The 21,101-nt window shown below is 32.2% G+C and overlaps 3 protein-coding genes and 1 long non-coding RNA gene across 6 annotated transcripts; 1 reads left to right on the top strand and 3 right to left on the bottom strand.

Moving 5' to 3' along the window:
• Positions 1-292: 292 nt before the first annotated feature.
• LOC107360685 (motile sperm domain-containing protein 2) lies at positions 293-2,460 on the bottom strand. The gene is made up of 2 exons (XM_015927397.3): positions 1,627-2,460; positions 293-965 (listed from the first exon to the last, which is right to left on the bottom strand). The coding sequence occupies exons 1-2, from the start codon at positions 2,348-2,350 to the stop codon at positions 847-849; spliced, it is 843 nt and encodes a 280-aa protein (XP_015782883.1). The 5' UTR covers positions 2,351-2,460; the 3' UTR covers positions 293-846.
• A 1,216-nt stretch (positions 2,461-3,676) lies between these two features.
• LOC112538640 (uncharacterized) lies at positions 3,677-6,342 on the top strand. Its single transcript, XR_003081886.2, has 3 exons — positions 3,677-5,233; positions 5,889-5,936; positions 6,078-6,342. It is a non-coding gene; the product is annotated as an uncharacterized LOC112538640 (long non-coding RNA).
• Positions 6,044-11,079, bottom strand: LOC107360295 (cytokine receptor domeless). Of its 2 annotated transcripts, none has more exons than XM_089267493.1 (4): positions 10,824-11,079; positions 9,550-10,061; positions 8,786-9,460; positions 6,044-8,512 (listed from the first exon to the last, which is right to left on the bottom strand). In XM_089267493.1, the coding sequence occupies exons 2-4, from the start codon at positions 9,995-9,997 to the stop codon at positions 6,435-6,437; spliced, it is 3,201 nt and encodes a 1,066-aa protein (XP_089123619.1). In that variant the 5' UTR covers positions 9,998-10,061; positions 10,824-11,079; the 3' UTR covers positions 6,044-6,434. The 2 variants fall into 2 exon arrangements, with proteins under 2 accessions (XP_089123619.1, XP_025016179.2); XM_025160411.2 differs by having other exon boundaries at positions 10,397-11,014.
• A 4,708-nt stretch (positions 11,080-15,787) lies between these two features.
• On the bottom strand, positions 15,788-20,825 carry LOC149094201 (uncharacterized). 2 transcript variants are annotated; one of them, XM_089267120.1, is made up of 4 exons: positions 20,129-20,825; positions 19,282-19,793; positions 18,518-19,192; positions 15,788-18,243 (listed from the first exon to the last, which is right to left on the bottom strand). In XM_089267120.1, exons 2-4 carry the CDS (start codon positions 19,727-19,729, stop codon positions 16,187-16,189), a joined length of 3,180 nt encoding a protein of 1,059 aa, XP_089123246.1. In that variant the 5' UTR covers positions 19,730-19,793; positions 20,129-20,825; the 3' UTR covers positions 15,788-16,186. The 2 variants fall into 2 exon arrangements, with proteins under 2 accessions (XP_089123246.1, XP_089123247.1); XM_089267121.1 differs by having other exon boundaries at positions 20,554-20,808.
• Positions 20,826-21,101: the final 276 nt, after the last annotated feature.

Raw genomic sequence — 21,101 nt, 5'->3', positions numbered from 1 at the left:
TTATAATGATTAAATCTTGATATTGGGTCAGGTTTGATCTTAAATACAATTTGAATAGTTAATGGACTTGAGAGTGTAAAAATGTTATACATTTAGCTAATCATCAAGCTCTTGACAGTTGATTAACGTTTACTTTTCCCTCCTCAGTTAATTATTAGAGGTTCACTAAATGCAATTAGAGGTCAATCAATGACCAGACTTTGAGAGATTGAGAAAAAAAAGGTCAAGATTAAGGTCGGTTTTAGACAATTGTTGCACGTTAATCTGTTAATAAAAGAAAAATTCCATCAAATTAAATTTGGTGCTTTGACAATTTAATGAGTTGTTTCATTTAATCATCTACTCAATACAATCTCACTTGAGTGTCATAAAACTTGATACATTTATAAAAACAAGAGATGGATTTGCGTTGTTTTACAATTCATTTAAAAATCCAAGTCTCTTTGTAAAACCTGAAAACAGTTATAAATATTATGTAAAAAAATGGATGCTTGGAAAGGGATGATAACAAGCTTGGTAAAAAGGTACAATTTTGATGACAATGATTGACAGTTGGTTAAAATTGAAAATTGATCCTTGGGTGTTGTGTATGGACATCTTATTGAAACAGTTTGTTGGTAACTTTAAATGCGATGATCAGTGTTGATAATAAATTATTTAGGCATGTAAATGCAGGTAATGTTGCAACGTTTTTAACCAAGTATGATTATCATCATTAAACTTGATAAGGTCATCTTTGAAGCAATAATTATTGGAAGGGAGAGAGAAAAATGAAAGCATGATAGGGAAAAATGAAGATATTGGATAAAAATAGGATGAATTTACAATCGCGAAATTGATTCAATTTCAAGCCATGATGGATTCGTAAATTTTAACAATACTTTCAATTTTGTTTTCAGGAACATTCATAACCTTGGAACCAAAATGATAAACATCAGGTGAACCATTAGGAACCACTCGATCTCCTAAAAAAAGAGGAAAATAAACAAATATTAAGCAAAAATTAAGTTAAATTAAATGTATAATCAAAAGAAGAGAGCAAAACATGGAAAAACAGGTAAAGTTGAACGGTTCTATAGTTTAAATCACCAAATTGACTTTAAAGTAAATATTTATGATTAGACTAAAGATTGGCAAGTTGATTTGTTATCTACTAAATCATGGACGCCACACATTCAGAGTGAAATTCAGTTAGAAGAGGAAAAAAAAGCATGAACCCAATTCTCAGCGCAAATTGATATTTAACATCAAAATGAAGTCAATTTACTCTCATTTGGCAAATTGTATTGGTCTAGCTTAAAATGTTTGACCGGCAAGTTAAAGTGGCTTTTAAACTTCACATCTTGAGTGCGGAGACCATTTTTAGTCTATTTAAGCAGAAGGCGAAACTGTAAAGACAAGAATCATCTCCATTTTAAAGCAAGTTCAAGTTTTAAATCTTAAAGGATTGGACTGATTTTACTGCATTTTAAACTCTTCTCAATAGGATTAAAAAATAAAAGGACTACGCTAAGCTTGTGAAATTGTTTTCACTGATTGTAATCATAAATTGAAAAATCAGTGGTCAAATTTTTGTTCAACCAAATATTTCTATAAACAGTTGCCCATGTGTTGATGGTGACTCACCTTGATAAGGACGTTTACATTTACCATCGAGAAAATCTGGTAAATTAGATTCATCGAAATGCTCTTTGAGCTTCTTTCTTGTCATGAATTGAACTAAATTACCGCCTTCATTAGGGATCCAGGTTTTAACCATACTCCAGAAAGCTTTGAGAATCCATGGAAGGTCTACGACAAGAACAGAATCAACACCAAATGGAAAGTGTATTTTTAAGGCGTTAATTAGATAATGTAGAAGATCAAAATCAGCATTTTGCAGTCCAGCATCTTTAAAATCAAATATTAGTATCCATCCATTTCCATTAGCAGTTTCATCTATGGACCAGAGAGTGTGATCAACAAATTGTTCAATGGCACTTTGTATGTCTTTGATTTTACGGACGAACTTGATTCGTAAAATTAACGATGGTCTACCCTGTTTATCAGTCTCGTATTGAAACAAAGCACCAGTTCGGAAAAACATATCTGGAAAATAATTCATCTTGAAGGAATGGAAGTTATGTTCTTTACGCCATTTCATGGATTGAACCATGTTGTCCAAAGCTGCATCCTGGTTAAGTGAATTGACAGCCAAGAAACGGTAAGCCCACCAGTCATCTTCCTCAACCTTTTGGAGGTCAACAGGATCAAAGAGATCAGGTTCAGCAGCAGTTTTCTTTGAAAACTCTTTCTTTAAAAGATCAATAGCACTTTGATCAATTGTTCTGGTCAGACGATCACGAATCATTGTATTTAATTAATTAACGGTTAAACCAAATGGACAATACTAAAATCAAATTAATCTGTAAAAAAACAGAGTTGTTAAACACAATTTACTTTAAGCTGGAGAGGTCACCAAACAAACTGTGGTTTTTAATTGACCAATGGGTTTAATTTATACTATGACAACAATGACTTAAAATAATTTTCCAGCGCCATCTTATCGGCAGAAAGGATTAAACTAAATGCATACTAGAATCAGTTTAGTGATTAATATGCACAATACGGTATAATTAATCTTTTTGGAAGATTGACGCAAAACTTCCCTAATGTGTGATTAACTGTTGATTAGTAATTTTCAAATTGTAATGAAAAAAATATCAAAAGAGAAAACTCTTTGAAAGAAACAAAATTACCGATATGAATGCAATTAGCTTAAGGCTACATTCAGAAGGAAGATTTGGTAATTTTGTTAACAAACATGATTCCAAATGATAATAAAACAACCAAATCAACACGTACCTTTCAGGCTTGATCAATTTTTGATGATTTGCAGCTATTTCCCCGCCACAAAAGGAAATTTGGCAACAATTCGCTCAAGAAAATTGATGATGAAATCGAAGAAAACAGATTGAGAAAGTCAGGATTCACGGTGAAAAATTCAGCTCAAGAGCATCACCAGATGGATGCCACAGAATCAGATGAAGTGGATAAACTGACAGAGACACGAAAGAAACACAAAATGAAATAAATGAATGGAAAAGGCTTGAAAGTGCAAGATGAGGATAGAGTTGAAGTTGAACCAGAATGTGCAGTTGATGGATTTACTTGGATGGTTCTGTTCACGTCTAGATGTTTACTGAATGGTTCTGGAAAAGGTTTTAAGAATAAGATTGGGTGAGGAAGTCTTAGGGAGTCTTTGAGGTGGGAATTAGAGAGAAAGAGAATGAACAAAGATGACGATAGGGATGACTAACAAGAGGAAAAGGTAAAACTCACTGGTTGACCAAAGATGACGATAGCTGATGAAAACACTACAAAATAACAGAACTGGAAACAAAAAGTTCACTGAAATGGAAACATAATTCAAGTGTGAGTGATTGATGCGATGAAAGTAATTTCAGAATTATTTGAAACGCCTACTTTTGGATTATAAATAATAATTAGTTGATCACCAATAATCACATTAACAAAATACACAAGTGCAAGGCTATAGAAATGTATTTACATGTTGAGTGAGGCAAAAATGAAAACAAATTGAAACGTTATTTTTTCAACTTTCGATTAATTTGTTAGGAAAATTTGGTGAGAGAGAGACAGGGAAAGAGGGAGTGGAAGATGATGAATGAGAGAGAAAGTAAAAGTAAAAAGATGATAATGAAAGTAAAAGGATGATGAGACTTGACCTTCTTAGAAAGACCAGGAAAAAACAACGAACTACAGAAATCGGCTGAATAATGAGGCTCTCTTAAAATAGCCCTTATTTTTACTATTGAACGGGCAATCTAATTTTACAATATTAATTTGTTTGTTTACTTTATTTGAACTTGAAAAAAAATTAAAACAGTTAATTTTGTCAACTGTAATCTAATTTTTAACCATCAAAATGCTTTTATTCATAAAAAAATGAGTGAATTTCTAGGAGCCAAGTAAAAATTTAGCCTTTTAAAATATGGACTTTAAGCTTTTTCAAAGCTTAAGTATAATCTCTACCAGTTTCACTTTGATCTTGAATGTCTGCCTTATCCTTATTTTGGTGGATCGTTTTTTGGTTAATTTACTGTTCCAAAATTTGTGTTTTAAAGGATCATCTAAGCAATCTTAACTAATCCATGAGTAAACTGGAAAATTGGGTTTGAAAATAGACTTTGGCTGTGGACAACATTACTCTTTCTGTCTTTGACCCTGTTGGCCCTACATCAACTAGTCAGCTGAATAAGAGTCAAATTGAACAAAAAACCAAATAACCAGAAACCGGGTTTTTTCTGTTTTTCATTCAATGGACACTGTGCATAGTACATCTGGTGAATCTGGTATTTCAACTAAATCAGTTTTTTGGATTTTTCCATTCAGAGTCTAATCGAGTTCTGGTTTGGTTTATTTCCTATAAAATTATCTACATTTGCTTTTGAATATATTTTCATTCTATCGACGAATAGCCTATTTCAAACTTCGATCATTTTGGATTTTTGTCCAGTCCAGTTTGGCTTTGGTCAAATGTATAGTGAATTTGGTTTTATTGCTCTCAAAATCAGTCTAACTGGCTATCCTGGACGTATGGTCGCCGGTTCAGTGCAATTTCAAAGCCGGTTTAGTTTTCGCTTTTCAAAAATATTTTCTCAATTAAGTCTACTTGGTGACATCTTATTTCAAGTGCAAACACTTTTGGTTGAATTGGTTCTGGTTTAATTGGTATTTGCCTTTTATTTTTACAAATTATAATTTCCAACCAAAATTGATTCTTCATTACATCACAATAAAAATGTTTGATGTTGAAAAGGTTGCTGTGTTTACCTCTCTACCTACAAATAGCTGAATAATTGTTGTTTTTGTTGCTGTTGTTGTGGGTTCGGTGATTACTGTTTGCTGGTTAATCAATGGAAATTTATTTAACCAAACAAATTTCATTTTTGTAGCTGTCATTATGCCTTTTATTGTGGACATTATTATTGTATTAATGTTGTTGTTTTGTTGACTATTAACCAAATTTCCTTTTTCAGTTGGACTGTGTCAATAATCTTGTTCAGCTGTGAAGGTTACGTTGGTTCAGTTTTTTGCTATAAATTTCTTGTTTTTTTTGTCGTTGGTCCTGTTCAATACCTGTTCAACAATTTGCAACTGGAAAGTGAAAGAATTGTGGAGAAACCTTGAGATTAAATTATCACAATTGAAAATAACTGATCAACAAGAGGTACATCAACGCTCATTTTTACTGGTAATCTAATCACACCAAGACAATAGCCTCTAATATTGTTTCTTAAACAGTAACAATTAGTAATCAATAATCTATAATCTTTAATTTGACTTGAGATGGTTCTGAAATGCTCATCAGATAACTTTCTTAACCTATGGTTTAATCTATGGTTTAATTACTGAAGGTCTTTAGGGTTAAAAAAAGATCCAAGCTGATTTATTTCTTAGAAATGGCTGAAAATGTTCAATCAATTGCCATTATTTCATGTTGACGCTCAGGTTAATGATACATCAGCAGATGAAATCATCTATTATTAATAGAATGAATTTATTGAATAAGATCGTCTGATTTGTTTCAATGTACAAATTATACAAACAAACTGGTTTAACAATGATCAAGCCTTTCGTTTGTTTACCATGACTGGAGGTACGACCTCTGTTATTAGCCGCTATTTTTAACAATAGTAGCCTAATATTTAACCAATAAGTATAATTTACCTTATTTAATCAGTAAACCTTGACTATTGATATTGCATGATTTTTATGCACAAATAACCATTTTTAAGAACAAGGTTTCTTGTCTCAATAAATTACCAGCCAATTGGTTATGATTAGGGTTGTTCATTGATTCGGTGTTTTATTTGCTCAATTAGGAAAATTCCAAGGATTTTGTATCTTCTATTGGTTAATTTGTTAATCATGTAAGTCATCTTCGGATAATTTATTGATTTCTGTTTCTAGCCATGATGTAATTAATAAGAGGTCGATAATGATCCTTAAGAAAGGCAAATAAGTGATGGACGACAAATTAACAAAGCAATCTTTTTATTCATTATTTACAGAAAAATTATTTAAATAGGAAACCTTGAGGAATCTTGAAACTTTTCTTGATGACAAGATTGGTACAAAAGAGAACGATTCAGCAAAGGAGATTTTCTGTCCATTTTTCTTCAAGTGAAAATATATATAACAAGTGAATGTATAATCTATGGATAAATGATGAATGAAAAGTTGAAAAGGACATCGATCTCGAATTTTCTGAGGATAAGATCTGAAATTTTGTTTGGTTGAACCAGTTGGATACTGATGCAAGATTCATGAAGATGATTGATTGGCAAAAAATAAATGATGGTTAATGATTTAGTACATTAAAATAGACGAAATACATGACCATAAAAGACTAGTAAATATTTATATCTTTAGCCATAAACATAGCCATTTGAAACAATTTGAATGTCTTTCTGGTCGTTTCCGTGGTCACGATGGAGATCTGATAAATAGCCATTTGATTGTTTGGATGGTGAATCAATTGTGATTACGGTATAACCATTATAACTTAAATCGGAATCAGAAAGACTACGGGCTACTGGTGAAGCATTGTTTGAGATCTTTTCAAGGGGTATACCTGAAGGGATATCAGGTACAACGTAAGGTGAATCTTCGTTAATAGATCTTATGATTCCACTTATATTGAATGAGGCACCTCTATAATAAGGGTGTTTATCTGAGAGTCTAGCACTGTAACCAGAATCTTCGGAATCACAGCCACAACCATCAGAAGATTTCCTCTCTTTTTTGGCTATAATATTTTTTACATTTGTACCATCTATTTTTTTGTAATTAGATGAATCAAATCTTTCATCAGGGTCTACTGATCCTGTTGACGTAGATGTTGATGATGATGAAGATGATGGTAAAGATGAGGTTGATGGTAAAGATGAAGATGATCTTATATTTATTACATCGTGCAACTGATTGTCACTGATGGTTGACAAAATGATAACATTTTTTCCATTGTTTGCTATTGCCTCGTCCATTTTTAACTTTGAATTTAACCCGTTGCCAATGAATTTGGTTGTATTTGTTGAATCTGCATTCATATACTCTTTATTTTCGTACTCATTACGAGTTTCTCGGCACAAAGGATTAAGCAAAATATTGGCATCTCCCTTTAATCGTGAAGGCATCTTTGGTATCCAATTGCTATCGACAGCTTTCTTTAATTCTTTTTGATCTTTACGCTTTCTCATGCTGCAAACAAATAAACTATATACAACTAATAAAATGGTAATGACTCCAGCAATTATGATTAGAATGGTGAAAATTAATGAAGTCGAATCAATCTTGGTCTCAAAAGTTCGCATTGGACTTTCAATTTCCTGACCAGTATCAGTAAGCGCATGAAGAGTAAAATTGTACGTTGTACCGGGAGTTAATTCATCAATTTCAACGGCAACTGCCTTTTTCTCAACATCAATTATGGTTAAAGTTTCCGAACAGGGACGATCCGCACGGCAAAATTGTATTTGATATTTTTGAATAAAGTAACTTAACGCGGGGCAATCAAGTGCCCAGGTTACTTTGATTGAACTGGAACTGATCGAGATTAAATCAAATCGTTTTATACGATTTTTAGAAGATAAGTCCATAGCAGTCTCTATACAATAAGCCCATTTAAGGCCGTTTGAGAAAAGACCCGAGCTTACAATCGCAGATACACCAAATTTGTATTTAGAGACAGGTAACATTAGATCAGTTTTTAATTCGTCTTTTGATACCTGTTTACTTGAAGGTGCAGTATTACAATTAAGACCATCAGCAGTTTCACACCAATAAACGTATTGGTGAGAGACAATATCGTTAAAGGAAGTAGACCAGTAAACGGAATAGTTTCCATTTCCCCAATCAATCGCATAGACTTGGTCTATATCAGATTGAAGTGAGCCTTGAGCAGGAATATAGCAAATACTAATTTCTTTTGAATAACCAAGATTATTATGAGAAGATAATTCCAATCTGTATCCCATGGAATTATCTAAATTTTCGATTTCATGGCGGAACGTTTTGACATCTGAGATAACTTCCTGAGGATATTCATCCGATTGAATCGCATTTGGGAGCGTAAGTCTGACTGATGGCACTTCATCTCTTTTTATTGAGGCAAACTCATCTTTTTTTGACATTGAAGTAATTGAATGAACTTCTGACGGAGAATATTTTGATGGCGTTAACTCTGATTTTTGATGAGGGATGAAAAAACTTGACGGGTCCAAGCTTGGTGGGCTTTGTAACGTAAGCCTTATGTTTGCAGGTGATCTGTTGTTATATGGGGCTACATGCACAGCGAAAGGTCTGACTGATAGAACGTAAGTTAAGTTCGGGCCATTGCTGTCCAGTGGATCCATTGGTTCAAAGTAAACCATGATATTTCTTTTATCCTCTCTTAGATTGGTCACTTCAAACGCCCCAACTTCAAATTTAGGATTTTTGTATGGAACTGTCGGAAAAAAATAGAGATCGTTATAATAAAAATAATTTTGAATGTGTAATAGTAAATACAAAATAGCAAAAATTAATGTAATTGAATTGCATTGAATGACAAAATTAAATTGAACTTCTTCATTCAACATAACGAGAAGATAATTGTCATATGATGATAATAAATGTTTGATTCATCTACCTCTGTTATTTCATTTTTTTGCTATCTTGATCTATCACTATAAAATCACTATCAAATAAAATCATATAGTGTATACAATTGAATACCAACCATCAGGTTTTGTGGTTACAATTTTTTCCAACTCTTTACCCCATTGACTTTGTCCAGTGTCAGTTACCATTCGACAACGAATTGAGAAACGATAAGATGTAAACGGAATTAAAGATGTTACATTAAAATTTAATTCATTTTTCACTATGAATTGTCCTATTGGTTTTTTTAAAGTAATGTTCATTTTCACAGTATAATCCTTTTTTGATGCAGTAAAATCAGTTGGATAATTATCTTGATAAACATTTATGGAGTATTCAGTAATGTTTTCAAGATAAAAATCGTCCAAAATACTTGTAGGTGGCTCCCAGCTGAGCATTACATTCTGAGTTCCAATATCAATGGTTTTAATTTGAGAGACAGGGCCAAGAATAACATTTGAGTAATGATCAATTTCATAGGTCTTGGAAAGTGAGCCCATTTTATTAATAACATCTAAACGGAACCGTAATTTCTTGTCCGAAATGAGGTAAGGCGATTCATCTTTGATGGAAAATGTACAAGAAGGCTTGTCGTTATCAGTGCAAGACGAAAAACTGAAGTTACCTCCGACTAATAGGTGTAAATGGTAATCAGTTTTAACATTATAATTCAAAGGTTCCCAATCACACGTGAAATTTTTCAAATCATAGCCGGTGCAACTAAACTGGAAATCATCATTTTCACTTGGCGCATCTAAAGAGAGTGAAAAGATAAACAAAAAGACATACATTAGGACAATTTATTACATATTTATTACATATTTAATGATGGTATAAACTTACGAGCAATTTTAACTTCAGTCCCACAAACCAAGGCTGCTTTCAGGTCACTCACTCCTGGATCAAAGTAACACGAATAAAACCCGTTATCTTTCATGGATGTCCGTCTAACTTTAAACTGGGCTGTTAGGTCATCAATGATACGAATTTTTACATTGGGTATTCGAGTTCCATTTTTTTTCATCAATAACATTTTGGAGTTGGCTTCAACTTGTTTACCAGAGAGGGTGATACGAGAAGAGGATAATGTACAATTTATTTCAAATGGATCACCTTCTTGAATGGTCATATCATTTGAAGTAGTTCCAATATTGGAGAACAAACCATCACAGCCCAACGCAGGATTAATCCCATAATTTATTAAGACTATCAAGAGAATAGCAGTGAAACAAATCAGGTTATTGCTACAAGGCCTTCCAAACATTAAAATGCCATGGTCCACCATCGTCATGTGGATAAAGATTGCAGACAATTTAAGAGGCCAATGGTAATAATTTCTCGATCAATCACATAATCTGAAAGAAGAATAAAACCAAGTATAAAATTAAATGGTTGATTGATTCAGTAATACTATAAAATAGAGATTGAGTTTAAACAGAAAAATGATGATCATAAATGAGAATCCAAGGTTTAAGTATTTTGTAATAAATAACGAGTAAAATGATTTCACACGATGATAATAGAAACATTGACTAAATATGTATAGTTCATCGAGACATATCACCAAACACAGATTAATCCATATTGAAACAGTCAAGATAATGGAAACTAACAAACAAACACAATTTCATTTAATATGTGGCTAAACATTGGAAAGCTTTATCTTTACAAGAAGATATTGAAAACTCACATGAAAATAAGACTGGGCATAAAACGTTGTGTTGTAAAATTAGTTGAGCAAAACTATTGCTGATTTGACACAGATTCAGGTAAATTTTAACACTAAATGTAGACAATTAATTAAATATAAAACAGAGCAACACATAATTTAGGTGAAACAATCAGCACGAACAATATAATTAAACAAAAATGAAGGAATGAAAAGATAAATAAACGTTGATAATGTGAAACGAGAGGCAAGTCTCATTGCAGTCATATAGTCAATGTGATATTTTTATAAAAACATGCACAGAAAGAGTAGAGAAAGGAAAGAAAGTAGAAAGACAGAGAATGGTAAATAGAGAGGCATAACAAGATATGGAGAGATAATTGGATAGATCAAGGATATAACAGAGATTTAATTGTTTTATGAATGTTCATTGACTAATTTACAGTACCAGAATAATCGTTAAATCAGTTGATCATGATTATTTAACAGATATAGCAAAAAAGTTTTATTTTTATAGCTTTTAGATGGTGAAAAGATGGTTGAATGCAAGGAAACAAGTAAAGAGTGGAAACATATTTTAATGTAATGGTGAGCAAAAAAAGGGATGAAGAGAAGCAAAAAGGAGAAGAAGAAGAAGAAACAGAATCTTGTGATTTAAGAAAAGTCAAAAAAAGCTTTTACTCTCTTCTTCTTTCTCTCGTCTTTCATCTTCATTTTCATCTCATTTCTTTCTCTGGTTAACCCTCCTTTAAAATGGGATTTTTTGCGCTTCTAATTTTAACGATTTTTTCCGTCTTTAACTCACTGTGAACTCACTTTGATCCTTTGTCTTTAAACACACTCTTTGAATTTATCGATTGATTCAACTTTACTGACAAAAGCAGGTTACTATTGAAACCAGTGATGTTGATGGGATTGAAAGTCTTGTTAATCAGATGTAAACCTAAATTTGGAGGAACAGTAAAGTGTCTGTTAGATGAGGATGATCACAATGATCCTATGATGATGTGTAACCTTGACAATGATCCTCATCACCAACATGATTCAATTCATTTTGCTCCTTTTTTTGTATCATTATCCTTCTGTCTTTTACATCTTCTATTGTTATCCTCCTCTTTTTTTTGCCATCATCATCAATAATAATAACTTTTCATAGCTTTGACTTTCTTTCTCATTTTGTCTCCATTAGACTCTTCCTCATCTCTTCATCTCGGCGATGGATGAAAACAAACTGTTACAGAAAGGCTTGTTGTTTTATCATGCTTTTAATCAACTGTTATAACTGAGTTAATGCATATCAGGCCTCATGCAACGGTTTACTTCATTTGTTTAACTCCAAGCAAACTCTCGTTTGTTTTATAAATCATAATCTAGATCCAAGAAAGATCATTGAATATGATTTTTGCGTAAAGTGCATGTGATTTTGAATCAATCAAGATAATCATATGACACAAATCATTAAAAATCCTTGCTCATATAATATTACAAACAATGTTAGATGCATGTGAATAAAATATACAAAGTAATTTAATAACAAAAAGCTATCATCGCTTATCATCATTAGATAAGTTATTTTGTTGATAATGACGATCATATGGGTAGAAGCAGAATCAATCATTAAAATGAACATTGATCATTATGTCGTCTCTTTTATACCTCAAAGTTTTGCTGATTAATAAATTATAATTTTTACATAACTCAGTGCTTGATAACCGCTAGTTATTGCGACTGATATTTTTGGTTATTAGCACTAGTTATTTGAATGGGTTTGTTAACAATGATCGGTGATATGATAGTGAATACACTCGGGCTTCGCCCTCGTGCATCTAACCATCATATCACCTCACAATCGTTGTTTAAATATACATAAATAATACAATAATCCGGATAATGATGATCAAAGTCATCAATCGATTAATTGTTGATCATGCAGCTGATTAGGTATTACGACTTGTTAATTGATCAAGCTATAGACTAACAGGTTATGAGTTTTACAGCTTTTGCTGGTGGAGTAAATACAAAAATAGATTATCCGCAAATGAATAAATAAAGTTACAATTAAATAAGCCACAAAATGAGACGGGTTCAAATTAAGCTGTCAAGTTGATTAATTTATTTGTTTATTGGCTGAATAAACTGAACTGTGTTGGTTTGCTGCTTGCAAAAGTAACAACTGATTTGGATTGATTAATAAATGAATGTTTAGATTGAAAGTTTAAATTGAAAAATGGTTCAAGTTTGGAAAAGTTTGGAAGCAAAATTTATGACCAAATTTTGTGTCATGTCATTAAAATGTTCAACAAGGTTTTAACTTGGTATCAACAATTTAATGTTAATGATAATGGTCCTAGTTTGAGGGCTTCAATTCACCACGAATGATGATGTTGTTGATGATGATGATGATGATGATGATGATGATGGACACAAAAAATGATGAAGGTCAATCATTATTTTGGACTATAAAAAGTGAAAGAAGCGTCTCGATGAAAGGAAGAAAAGGGAACAAGAAAAGAGGAAGTTCGATGATTATGATGATGATGTTAATGGTAAAGAAAGTAGAAAGTAAATCGACCTGAGACAATATATTATCCGGAAAAGGACTGCAAGACCATCGACTATAACATTTAGTGATCGATTTTTGTTCCTTTTCCAACAAAAGATAATCTATTTTATTTTATGATCAAAATAATCGACATAAATTACATTAAACTCAGCTTACAGAGTGGTTAAACTCTTGAAATTTGAATTACAATTGTAAATGTGAAAAATTATGATTATTATCAATTTATGGAATCATTTTTGAGGTCATTTGCTTTTGCTTCATTGATCATGTAAACTATTTCCATGTAATATTTATCCGGAACAGGGAATATAAAAAGACTGATCAGGAAGGATGAGAAATTAACAGAATCAAATATTGTTCTCTGATGAGCTGAATTTTCTATCCAATAATTGGACCAACATTTAAATTTTCATCCCAATTTACATCAGATATTCAATTAGCAGTCAACTTTCATCAATCATTGCCTAAATATATTATAATGAACCATCTGATGAGTTTCGATGGTGTACTGAAGAGCTGCGAAATAAAATGGTTATAATGTTGATTTTAAACTGCGTTTTTGTTCATAAACTTGAAGTAAATGTATTACTAAGATGTTGGGTCAAAACAGGAATCGGTTCAGTCAAAAAGTTTACATTTTACAATTTGAAGTGAAACAGAAGAAACAGTTTCTAAGAACAGTTTCTTCTATTGCTTTTCACTTTTGCTGTTTTGGTCCCAAACCTTTAAGAACCGTTTCTTCTGTTTCACTTCAAATTGTAAAATGGTTTTAATGGCTGTTTTGAACTGCGTTTTTTATAAACTTGAAGTAAATGTTTTATTAGGGTGATAGGTCAAAACCGAAATCTGTTTTGAGCTAAAATCTTTAACTAGCCTTGTCTCACTTAATGTGTAAGTCTCTGAATACAGACAAGTTTATAGATAATTGAACTTGAATTATTCCTTCGTTTAATTTCCATCCAGAAGAGATTATGCAGAATTTTTGAGGAAAGCAAAGTGAAAAGCAATAGAAGCAACAGTTTCTAAGAACAGTTTCTTCTGTTTCACTTCAAATTGTAAAATGTAACTTTTAGACTGAACCGATTCCTGTTTTGACCCAACATCTTAGTAATACATTGCCTTCAAGTTTATGAACAAAACGCAGTTTAAAATCATCGTTATAACCATTTTATTTCGCAGCTCTTCAGTACACCATCGAAACTCATCAGATGGTTCATTATAATATATTTAGGCAATGATTGATGAAAGTTGACTAAATTTTGATCATCTGATGAAAATTGAAATGTTGGTCCAATTACTGGATAAAAAATTCAGCTCATCAGAGAACAATATTTGATTCTGTTAATTTCTCATCCTTCCTGATCAGTCTTTTTATATTCCCTGTTCCGGATAAATATTACATGGAAATAGTTTACATGATCAATGAAGCAAAAGCAAATGACCTCAAAAATGATTCCATAAATTGATAATAATCATAATTTTTCACATTTACAATTGTAATTCAAATTTCAAGAGTTTAACCACTCTGTAAGCTGAGTTTAATGTAATTTATGTCGATTATTTTGATCATAAAATAAAATAGATTATCTTTTGTTGGAAAAGGAACAAAAATCGATCACTAAATGTTATAGTCGATGGTCTTGCAGTCCTTTTCCGGATAATATATTGTCTCAGGTCGATTTACTTTCTACTTTCTTTACCATTAACATCATCATCATAATCATCGAACTTCCTCTTTTCTTGTTCCCTTTTCTTCCTTTCATCGAGACGCTTCTTTCACTTTTTATAGTCCAAAATAATGATTGACCTTCATCATTTTTTGTGTCCATCATCATCATCATTCGTGGTGAATTGTAGCCCTCAAACTAGGATCATTATCATTAACATTAAAATGTTGATACCAAGTTAAAACCTTGTTGAACATTTTAATGACATGACACAAAATTTGGTCATAAATTTTGCTTCCAAACTTTTCCAAACTTGAACCATTTTTCAATTTAAATTTTCAATCTAAACATTCATTTATTAATCAATCCAAATCAGTTGTTACTTTTGCAAGCAGCAAACCAACACAGTTCAGTTTACCAGCAAATAAACAAATAAATTAATCAACTTGACAGCTTAATTTGAATCCGTCTCAATTTTGTGGCTTATTTAATTGTTTCTTTGTTTATTCATTTGCGGATAATCTATTTTTGTATTTACTTCAACAGCAAAAGCTGTAAAACTCATAACCTGTTAGTCTATAGCTCGATGAATTAACAATAAAGGATTGACTTTAATCATCATTATCCAGATTATTGTATTATTTATAAATTATAATTTATTAATCAGCAAAACTTTGAGGTATAAAAGAGACGACATAATGATCAATGTTCATTTTAATGATTGATTCTGCTTCTACCCATATGATCGTCATTATCAACAAAATAAGTTATCTAATGATGATAAGCGATGATAGCTTTTTGTTAGTTTTAGTTTTATATTACTTTGTATATTTTATTCACATGCATCTAACATTGTTTGTAATATTATATGAGCAAGGATTTTTAATGATTTGTGTCATATGATTATCTTGATTGATTCAAAATCACATGCACTTTACGCAAAAATCATATTCAATGATCTTTCTTGGATCTAGATTATGATTTATAAAACAAACGAGAGTTTGCTTGGAGTTAAACAAATGAAGTAAACCGTTGCATGAAGCCTGATATGAATTAACTCAGTTATAACAGTTGATTAAAAGCATGATAAAACAACAAGCCTTTCTGTAACAGTTTGTTTTTATCCATCACCGAGATGAAGAGATGAGGAAGAGTCTAATAGAGACAGAATGAGAAAGAAAGTCAAAGCTATGAAAAGTTATTATTATTGATGATGATGGCAAAAAAAGAGGAGGATAACAATAGAAGATGTAAAAGACAGAAGGATAATGATACAAAAAAAAGGAGCAAAATGAATTGAATCATGTTGGTGATGAGGATCATTGCCAAGGTTACATAGCGCTTTATCATTGTAATGCTCCTCATCTAGCAGACTCTTTACTATTAGTCTCAATTTAGATACACATTTTATTCCAATTTTGTGAAAATAAGATCTGGAATTCAGTTTGGTTGAACCAGTTGGATACTGATGCAAGATTCATGAAGATGATTGATTGGCAAAAAATAAATGATGGTTAATGATTTAGTACATTAAAATAGACGATATACATGACCATAAAAGACTAGTAAATATTTATATCTTTAGCCATAAACATAGCCATTTGAAACAATTTGAATGTCTTTCTGGTCGTCGTTTCCGTGGTCACGATGGAGATCTGATAAATAGCCATTTGATTGTTTCGATGGTGAATCAATTGTGATTACGGTATAACCATTATAACTTAAATCGGAATCAGAAAGACTACGGGCTACTGGTGAAGCATTGTTTGAGATCTTTTCAAGGGGTATACCTGAAGGTATATCAGGTACAATGTAAGGTGAATCTTCGTTAATAGATCTTATGATTCCACTTATATTGAATGAGGCAGCTCTATAATAAGGATGTTTATCTGAGAGTCTAGCACTGTAACCAGAATCTTCGGAATCACAGCCACAACCATCAGAAGATTTCCTCTCTTTTTTGGCTGTAATATTTTTTACATTTGTACCATCTATTTTTTTGTAATTAGATGAATCAAATCTTTCATCAGGGTCTACTGATCCTAATGACATAGGTGTTGATGATGATGATGATGATGATGAAGATGATGGTAAAGATGAGGTTGATGGTAAAGATGAAGATGATCTTCTATTTATTACATCGTGCAACTGATTGTCACTGATGGTTGACAAAATGATAACATTTTTTCCATTGTTTGCTATTGCCTCGTCCATCTTTAACTTTGTATTTAACCCGTTGCCAATGAATTTGGTTGTATTTGTTGAATCTGCATTCATATACTCTTTATTTTCGTATTCATTACGAGTTTCTCGGCACAAAGGATTAAGCAGAATATTGGCATCTCCCTTTAATCGTGAAGGCATCTTTGGTATCCAATTGCTATCGACAGCTTTCTTTAATTCTTTTTGATCTTTACGCTTTCTCATGCTGCAAACAAATAAACTATATACAACTAATAAAATGGTGATGACTCCAGCAATTATGATTAGAATGGTGAAAATTAATGAAGTCGAATCAATCTTGGTCTCAAAAGTTCGCATTGGACTTTCAATTTCCTGACCAGTATCAGTGAGTGCATGAAGAGTAAAATTGTAAGTTGTACCGGGCGTTAAATCATCAATTTCAACGGCAACTGCTTTTTTCTCAACATCAATAATGGTTAAAGTTTCCGAACAGGGACGATCCGCACGACAAAATTGTATTTGATATTTTTGAATAAAGTAACTTAACGCGGGGCAATCAAGTGCCCAGGTTACTTTAATTGAACTGGAACTGATCGAGATTAAATCAAATCGTTTTATACGATTTTTAGAAGATAAGTCCATAGCAGTCTCTATACAATAAGCCCATTTAAGGCCATTTGAGAAAAGACCCGAGCTTACAATCGCAGATACACCAAATTTGTATTTAGAGACAGGTAACATTAGATCAGTTTTTAATTCGTCTTTTGATACCTGTTTACTTGAAGGTGCAGTATTACAATTAAGACCATCAGCGGTTTCACACCAATAAACGTATTGGTGAGAGACGATATCGTTAAAGGAAGTAGACCAGTAAACGGAATAGTTTCCATTTCCCCAATCAATCGCATAGACTTGGTCTATATTAGATTGAAGTGAGCCTTGAGCAGGAATATAGCAAATACTAATTTCTTTTGAATAACCAAGATTATTATGAGAAGATAATTCCAATCTGTATCCCATGGAATTATCTAAATTTTCGATTTCATGGCGGAACGTTTTTACATCTGAGATAACTTCCTGAGGATATTCATTTGATTGAATCGCATTTGGGAGCGTAAGTCTGACTGATGGCACTTCATCTCTTTTTATTGAATGAACTTCTGACGGAGAATATTTTGATGGTGTTAACTCTGATTTTTGATGAGGGATGAAAAAACTTGACGATTCGAGGCTTGGTGGGCTTTGTAACGTAAGCCTTATGTTTGCAGGTGATCTGTTGTTATATGGGGCTACATGCACAGCGAAAGGTCTGACTGATAGAACGTAAGTTAAGTTTGGGCCATTGCTGTCCAGTGGATCCATTGGTTCAAAGTAAACCATGATATTTCTTTTATCCTCTCTTAGATTGGTCACTTCAAACGCCCCAACTTCAAATTTAGGATATTTGTATGGAACTGTAGGGAAAAAATAGAGATCGTTATGAATAAAAATCATTTTGGATGTGTAATAGTAAATACAAAATAGCAAAAATTAATGTAATTGAATTGCATTGAATGACAAAATTAAATTGAACTTCTTCATTCAACATAACGAGAAGATAATTGTCATATGATGATAATAAATGTTTGATTCATCTACCTCTGTTATTTCATTTTTTTGCTATCTTGATCTATCACTGTAAAATCACTATCAAATAAAATCATATAGTGTATACAATTGAATACCAACCATCAGGTTTTGTGGTTACAATTTTTTCCAACTCTTTACCCCATTGACTTTGTCCAGTGTCAGTTACCATTCGACAACGAATTGAGAAACGATAAGATGTAAACGGAATTAAAGATGTTACATTAAAATTTAATTCATTTTTCACTATGAATTGTCCTATTGGTTTTTTTAAAGTAATGTTCATTTTCACAGTATAATCCTTTTTTGATGCAGTAAAATCAGTTGGATAATTATCTTGATAAACATTTATGGAGTATTCAGTAATGTTTTCAAGATAAAAATCGTCCAAAATACTTGTAGGTGGCTCCCAGCTGAGCATTACATTCTGAGTTCCAATATCAATGGTTTTAATTTGAGAGACAGGGCCAAGAATAACATTTGAGTAATGATCAATTTCATAGGTCTTGGAAAGTGAGCCCATTTTATTAATAACATCTAAACGGAACCGTAATTTCTTGTCCGAAATGAGGTAAGGCGATTCATCTTTGATGGAAAATGTACAAGAAGGCTTGTCGTTATCAGTGCAAGACGAAAAACTGAAGTTACCTCCGACTAATAGGTGTAAATGGTAATCAGTTTTAACATTATAATTCAAAGGTTCCCAATCACACGTGAAATTTTTCAAATCATAGCCGGTGCAACTAAACTGGAAATCATCATTTTCACTTGGCGCATCTAAAGAGAGTGAAAAGATAAACAAAAAGACATACATTAGGACAATTTATTACATATTTATTACATATTTAATGATGGTATAAACTTACGAGCAATTTTAACTTCAGTCCCACAAACCAAGGCTGCTTTCAGGTCACTCACTCCTGGATCAAAGTAACACGAATAAAACCCGTTATCTTTCATGGATGTCCGTCTAACTTTAAACTGGGCTGTTAGGTCATCAATGATACGAATTTTTACATTGGGTATTCGAGTTCCATTTTTTTTCATCAATAACATTTTGGAGTTGGCTTCAACTTGTTTACCAGAGAGGGTGATACGAGAAGAGGATAATGTACAATTTATTTCAAATGGATCACCTTCTTGAATGGTCATATCATTTGAAGTAGTTCCAATATTGGAGAACAAACCATCACAGCCCAACGCAGGATTAATCCCATAATTTATTAAGACTATCAAGAGAATAGCAGTGAAACAAATCAGGTTATTGCTACAAGGCCTTCCAAACATTAAAATGCCATGGTCCACCATCGTCATGTGGATAAAGATTGCAGACAATTTAAGAGGCCAATGGTAATAATTTCTCGATCAATCACATAATCTGAAAGAAGAATAAAACCAAGTATAAAATTAAATGGTTGATTGATTCAGTAATACTATAAAATAGAGATTGAGTTTAAACAGAAAAATGATGATCATAAATGAGAATCCAAGGTTTAAGTATTTTGTAATAAATAACGAGTAAAATGATTTCACACGATGATAATAGAAACATTGACTAAATATGTATAGTTCATCGAGACATATCACCAAACACAGATTAATCCATATTGAAACAGTCAAGATAATGGAAACTAACAAACAAACACAATTTCATTTAATATGTGGCTAAACATTGGAAAGCTTTATCTTTACAAGAAGATATTGAAAACTCACATGAAAATAAGACTGGGCATAAAACGTAATGTTGTAAAATTAGTTGAGCAATGAATAAACTATTGCTATTATTTGACACAGATTCAGGTAAATTTTAACACTAAATGTAGACAATTAATTAAATATAAAACAGAGCAACACATAATTTAGGTGAAACAATCAGCACGAACGATACAATCAAACAAAAATGAAGGAATCAAAAGATAAATAAACGTTGATAATGTGAAACGAGAGGCAAGTCTCATTGCAGTCATATAGTCAATGTGATATTTTTATAAAAACATGCACAGAAAGAGTAGAGAAAGGGAACCAAAGAGTATAACAAGAGGCAGCACAAATGAAAACTAATCTTTTTGAGAAACAGTAGTTTCTGCTAAATCCATAAAATGCGGGGTAAGGTTCAAGGAGAAATGCATGTAAGTTACCAAAGAGCAAAGATTAATAGGAATACAGAGAGCACAGTAATGAGAGCTATAGGGTGTTGAGAAAGTTTATGTTCAAGTTTACTAGAAGGTGAAAATATAATTTAATGTCTATACGCAAGTGAGGATGATTTTTTACCCTACACAAACTTTCTCAACACCCCATATAGATTAGAGCGATAAGAAGTCAAAAGGAGAGTTAACAGTGAGAAAGAGACCAAAAAATGGGAAAAAAGTAAATGTAAACAATTTTATTGAAAAAAGTTCAAAATTTGCGAGAAAAAGATTGTTAGTGGCGCCATCGCAGTCTGTACCTTTTCGCTTGTTATCAAAAGGATAACATTGCGTACTTCCTCTTACATATTATGTACTGTATTATACTCTTTGTGTTAGACCATATTCACCAAAGTTAACAATCACAATTTAAGTTAATCCCAAGTGAAAAGATTGAGGTAAGTGTATACAAAACCCCGTGAGCTGAGTCTCTCTTCGAGTCTCACCTGACTAAACCGATGTTCACGCTGATGAGGATAACCTGCCTAAATTTAAGT

This window comes from Tetranychus urticae, chromosome 2 (genome assembly GCF_039701765.1).
Source record: "Tetranychus urticae isolate SD_2017Ah chromosome 2, NJAU_TeUrti_SD_1.0, whole genome shotgun sequence".
Classification (NCBI taxonomy): domain Eukaryota; kingdom Metazoa; phylum Arthropoda; class Arachnida; order Trombidiformes; family Tetranychidae; genus Tetranychus; species Tetranychus urticae.
The sequence above is the reverse complement of the archived record's forward strand: the minus strand, read 5'-3'. Positions and strand labels throughout refer to the sequence as shown.

Bases quoted from the DNA above. Each gene is read 5' to 3' on its own strand.
- LOC149094201 (XM_089267120.1), bottom strand. From the start codon at position 19,729: ATGACGATGGTGGACCATGGCATTTTAATGTTTGGAAGGCCTTGTAGC. The intron at 19,193-19,281 runs GTAAGTTTATAC...CACTCTCTTTAG, and splicing joins GACTGAAGTTAAAATTGCTC to ATGCGCCAAGTGAAAATGAT. The intron at 18,244-18,517 runs GTTGGTATTCAA...TTTTCCCTACAG, and splicing joins TGTAACCACAAAACCTGATG to TTCCATACAAATATCCTAAA.
- LOC107360295 (XM_089267493.1), bottom strand. From the start codon at position 9,997: ATGACGATGGTGGACCATGGCATTTTAATGTTTGGAAGGCCTTGTAGC. The intron at 9,461-9,549 runs GTAAGTTTATAC...CACTCTCTTTAG, and splicing joins GACTGAAGTTAAAATTGCTC to ATGCGCCAAGTGAAAATGAT. The intron at 8,513-8,785 runs GTTGGTATTCAA...TTTTTCCGACAG, and splicing joins TGTAACCACAAAACCTGATG to TTCCATACAAAAATCCTAAA.
- LOC107360685 (XM_015927397.3), bottom strand. From the start codon at position 2,350: ATGATTCGTGATCGTCTGACCAGAACAATTGATCAAAGTGCTATTGAT. The intron at 966-1,626 runs GTGAGTCACCAT...CTCTTTTTTTAG, and splicing joins ATGTAAACGTCCTTATCAAG to GAGATCGAGTGGTTCCTAAT.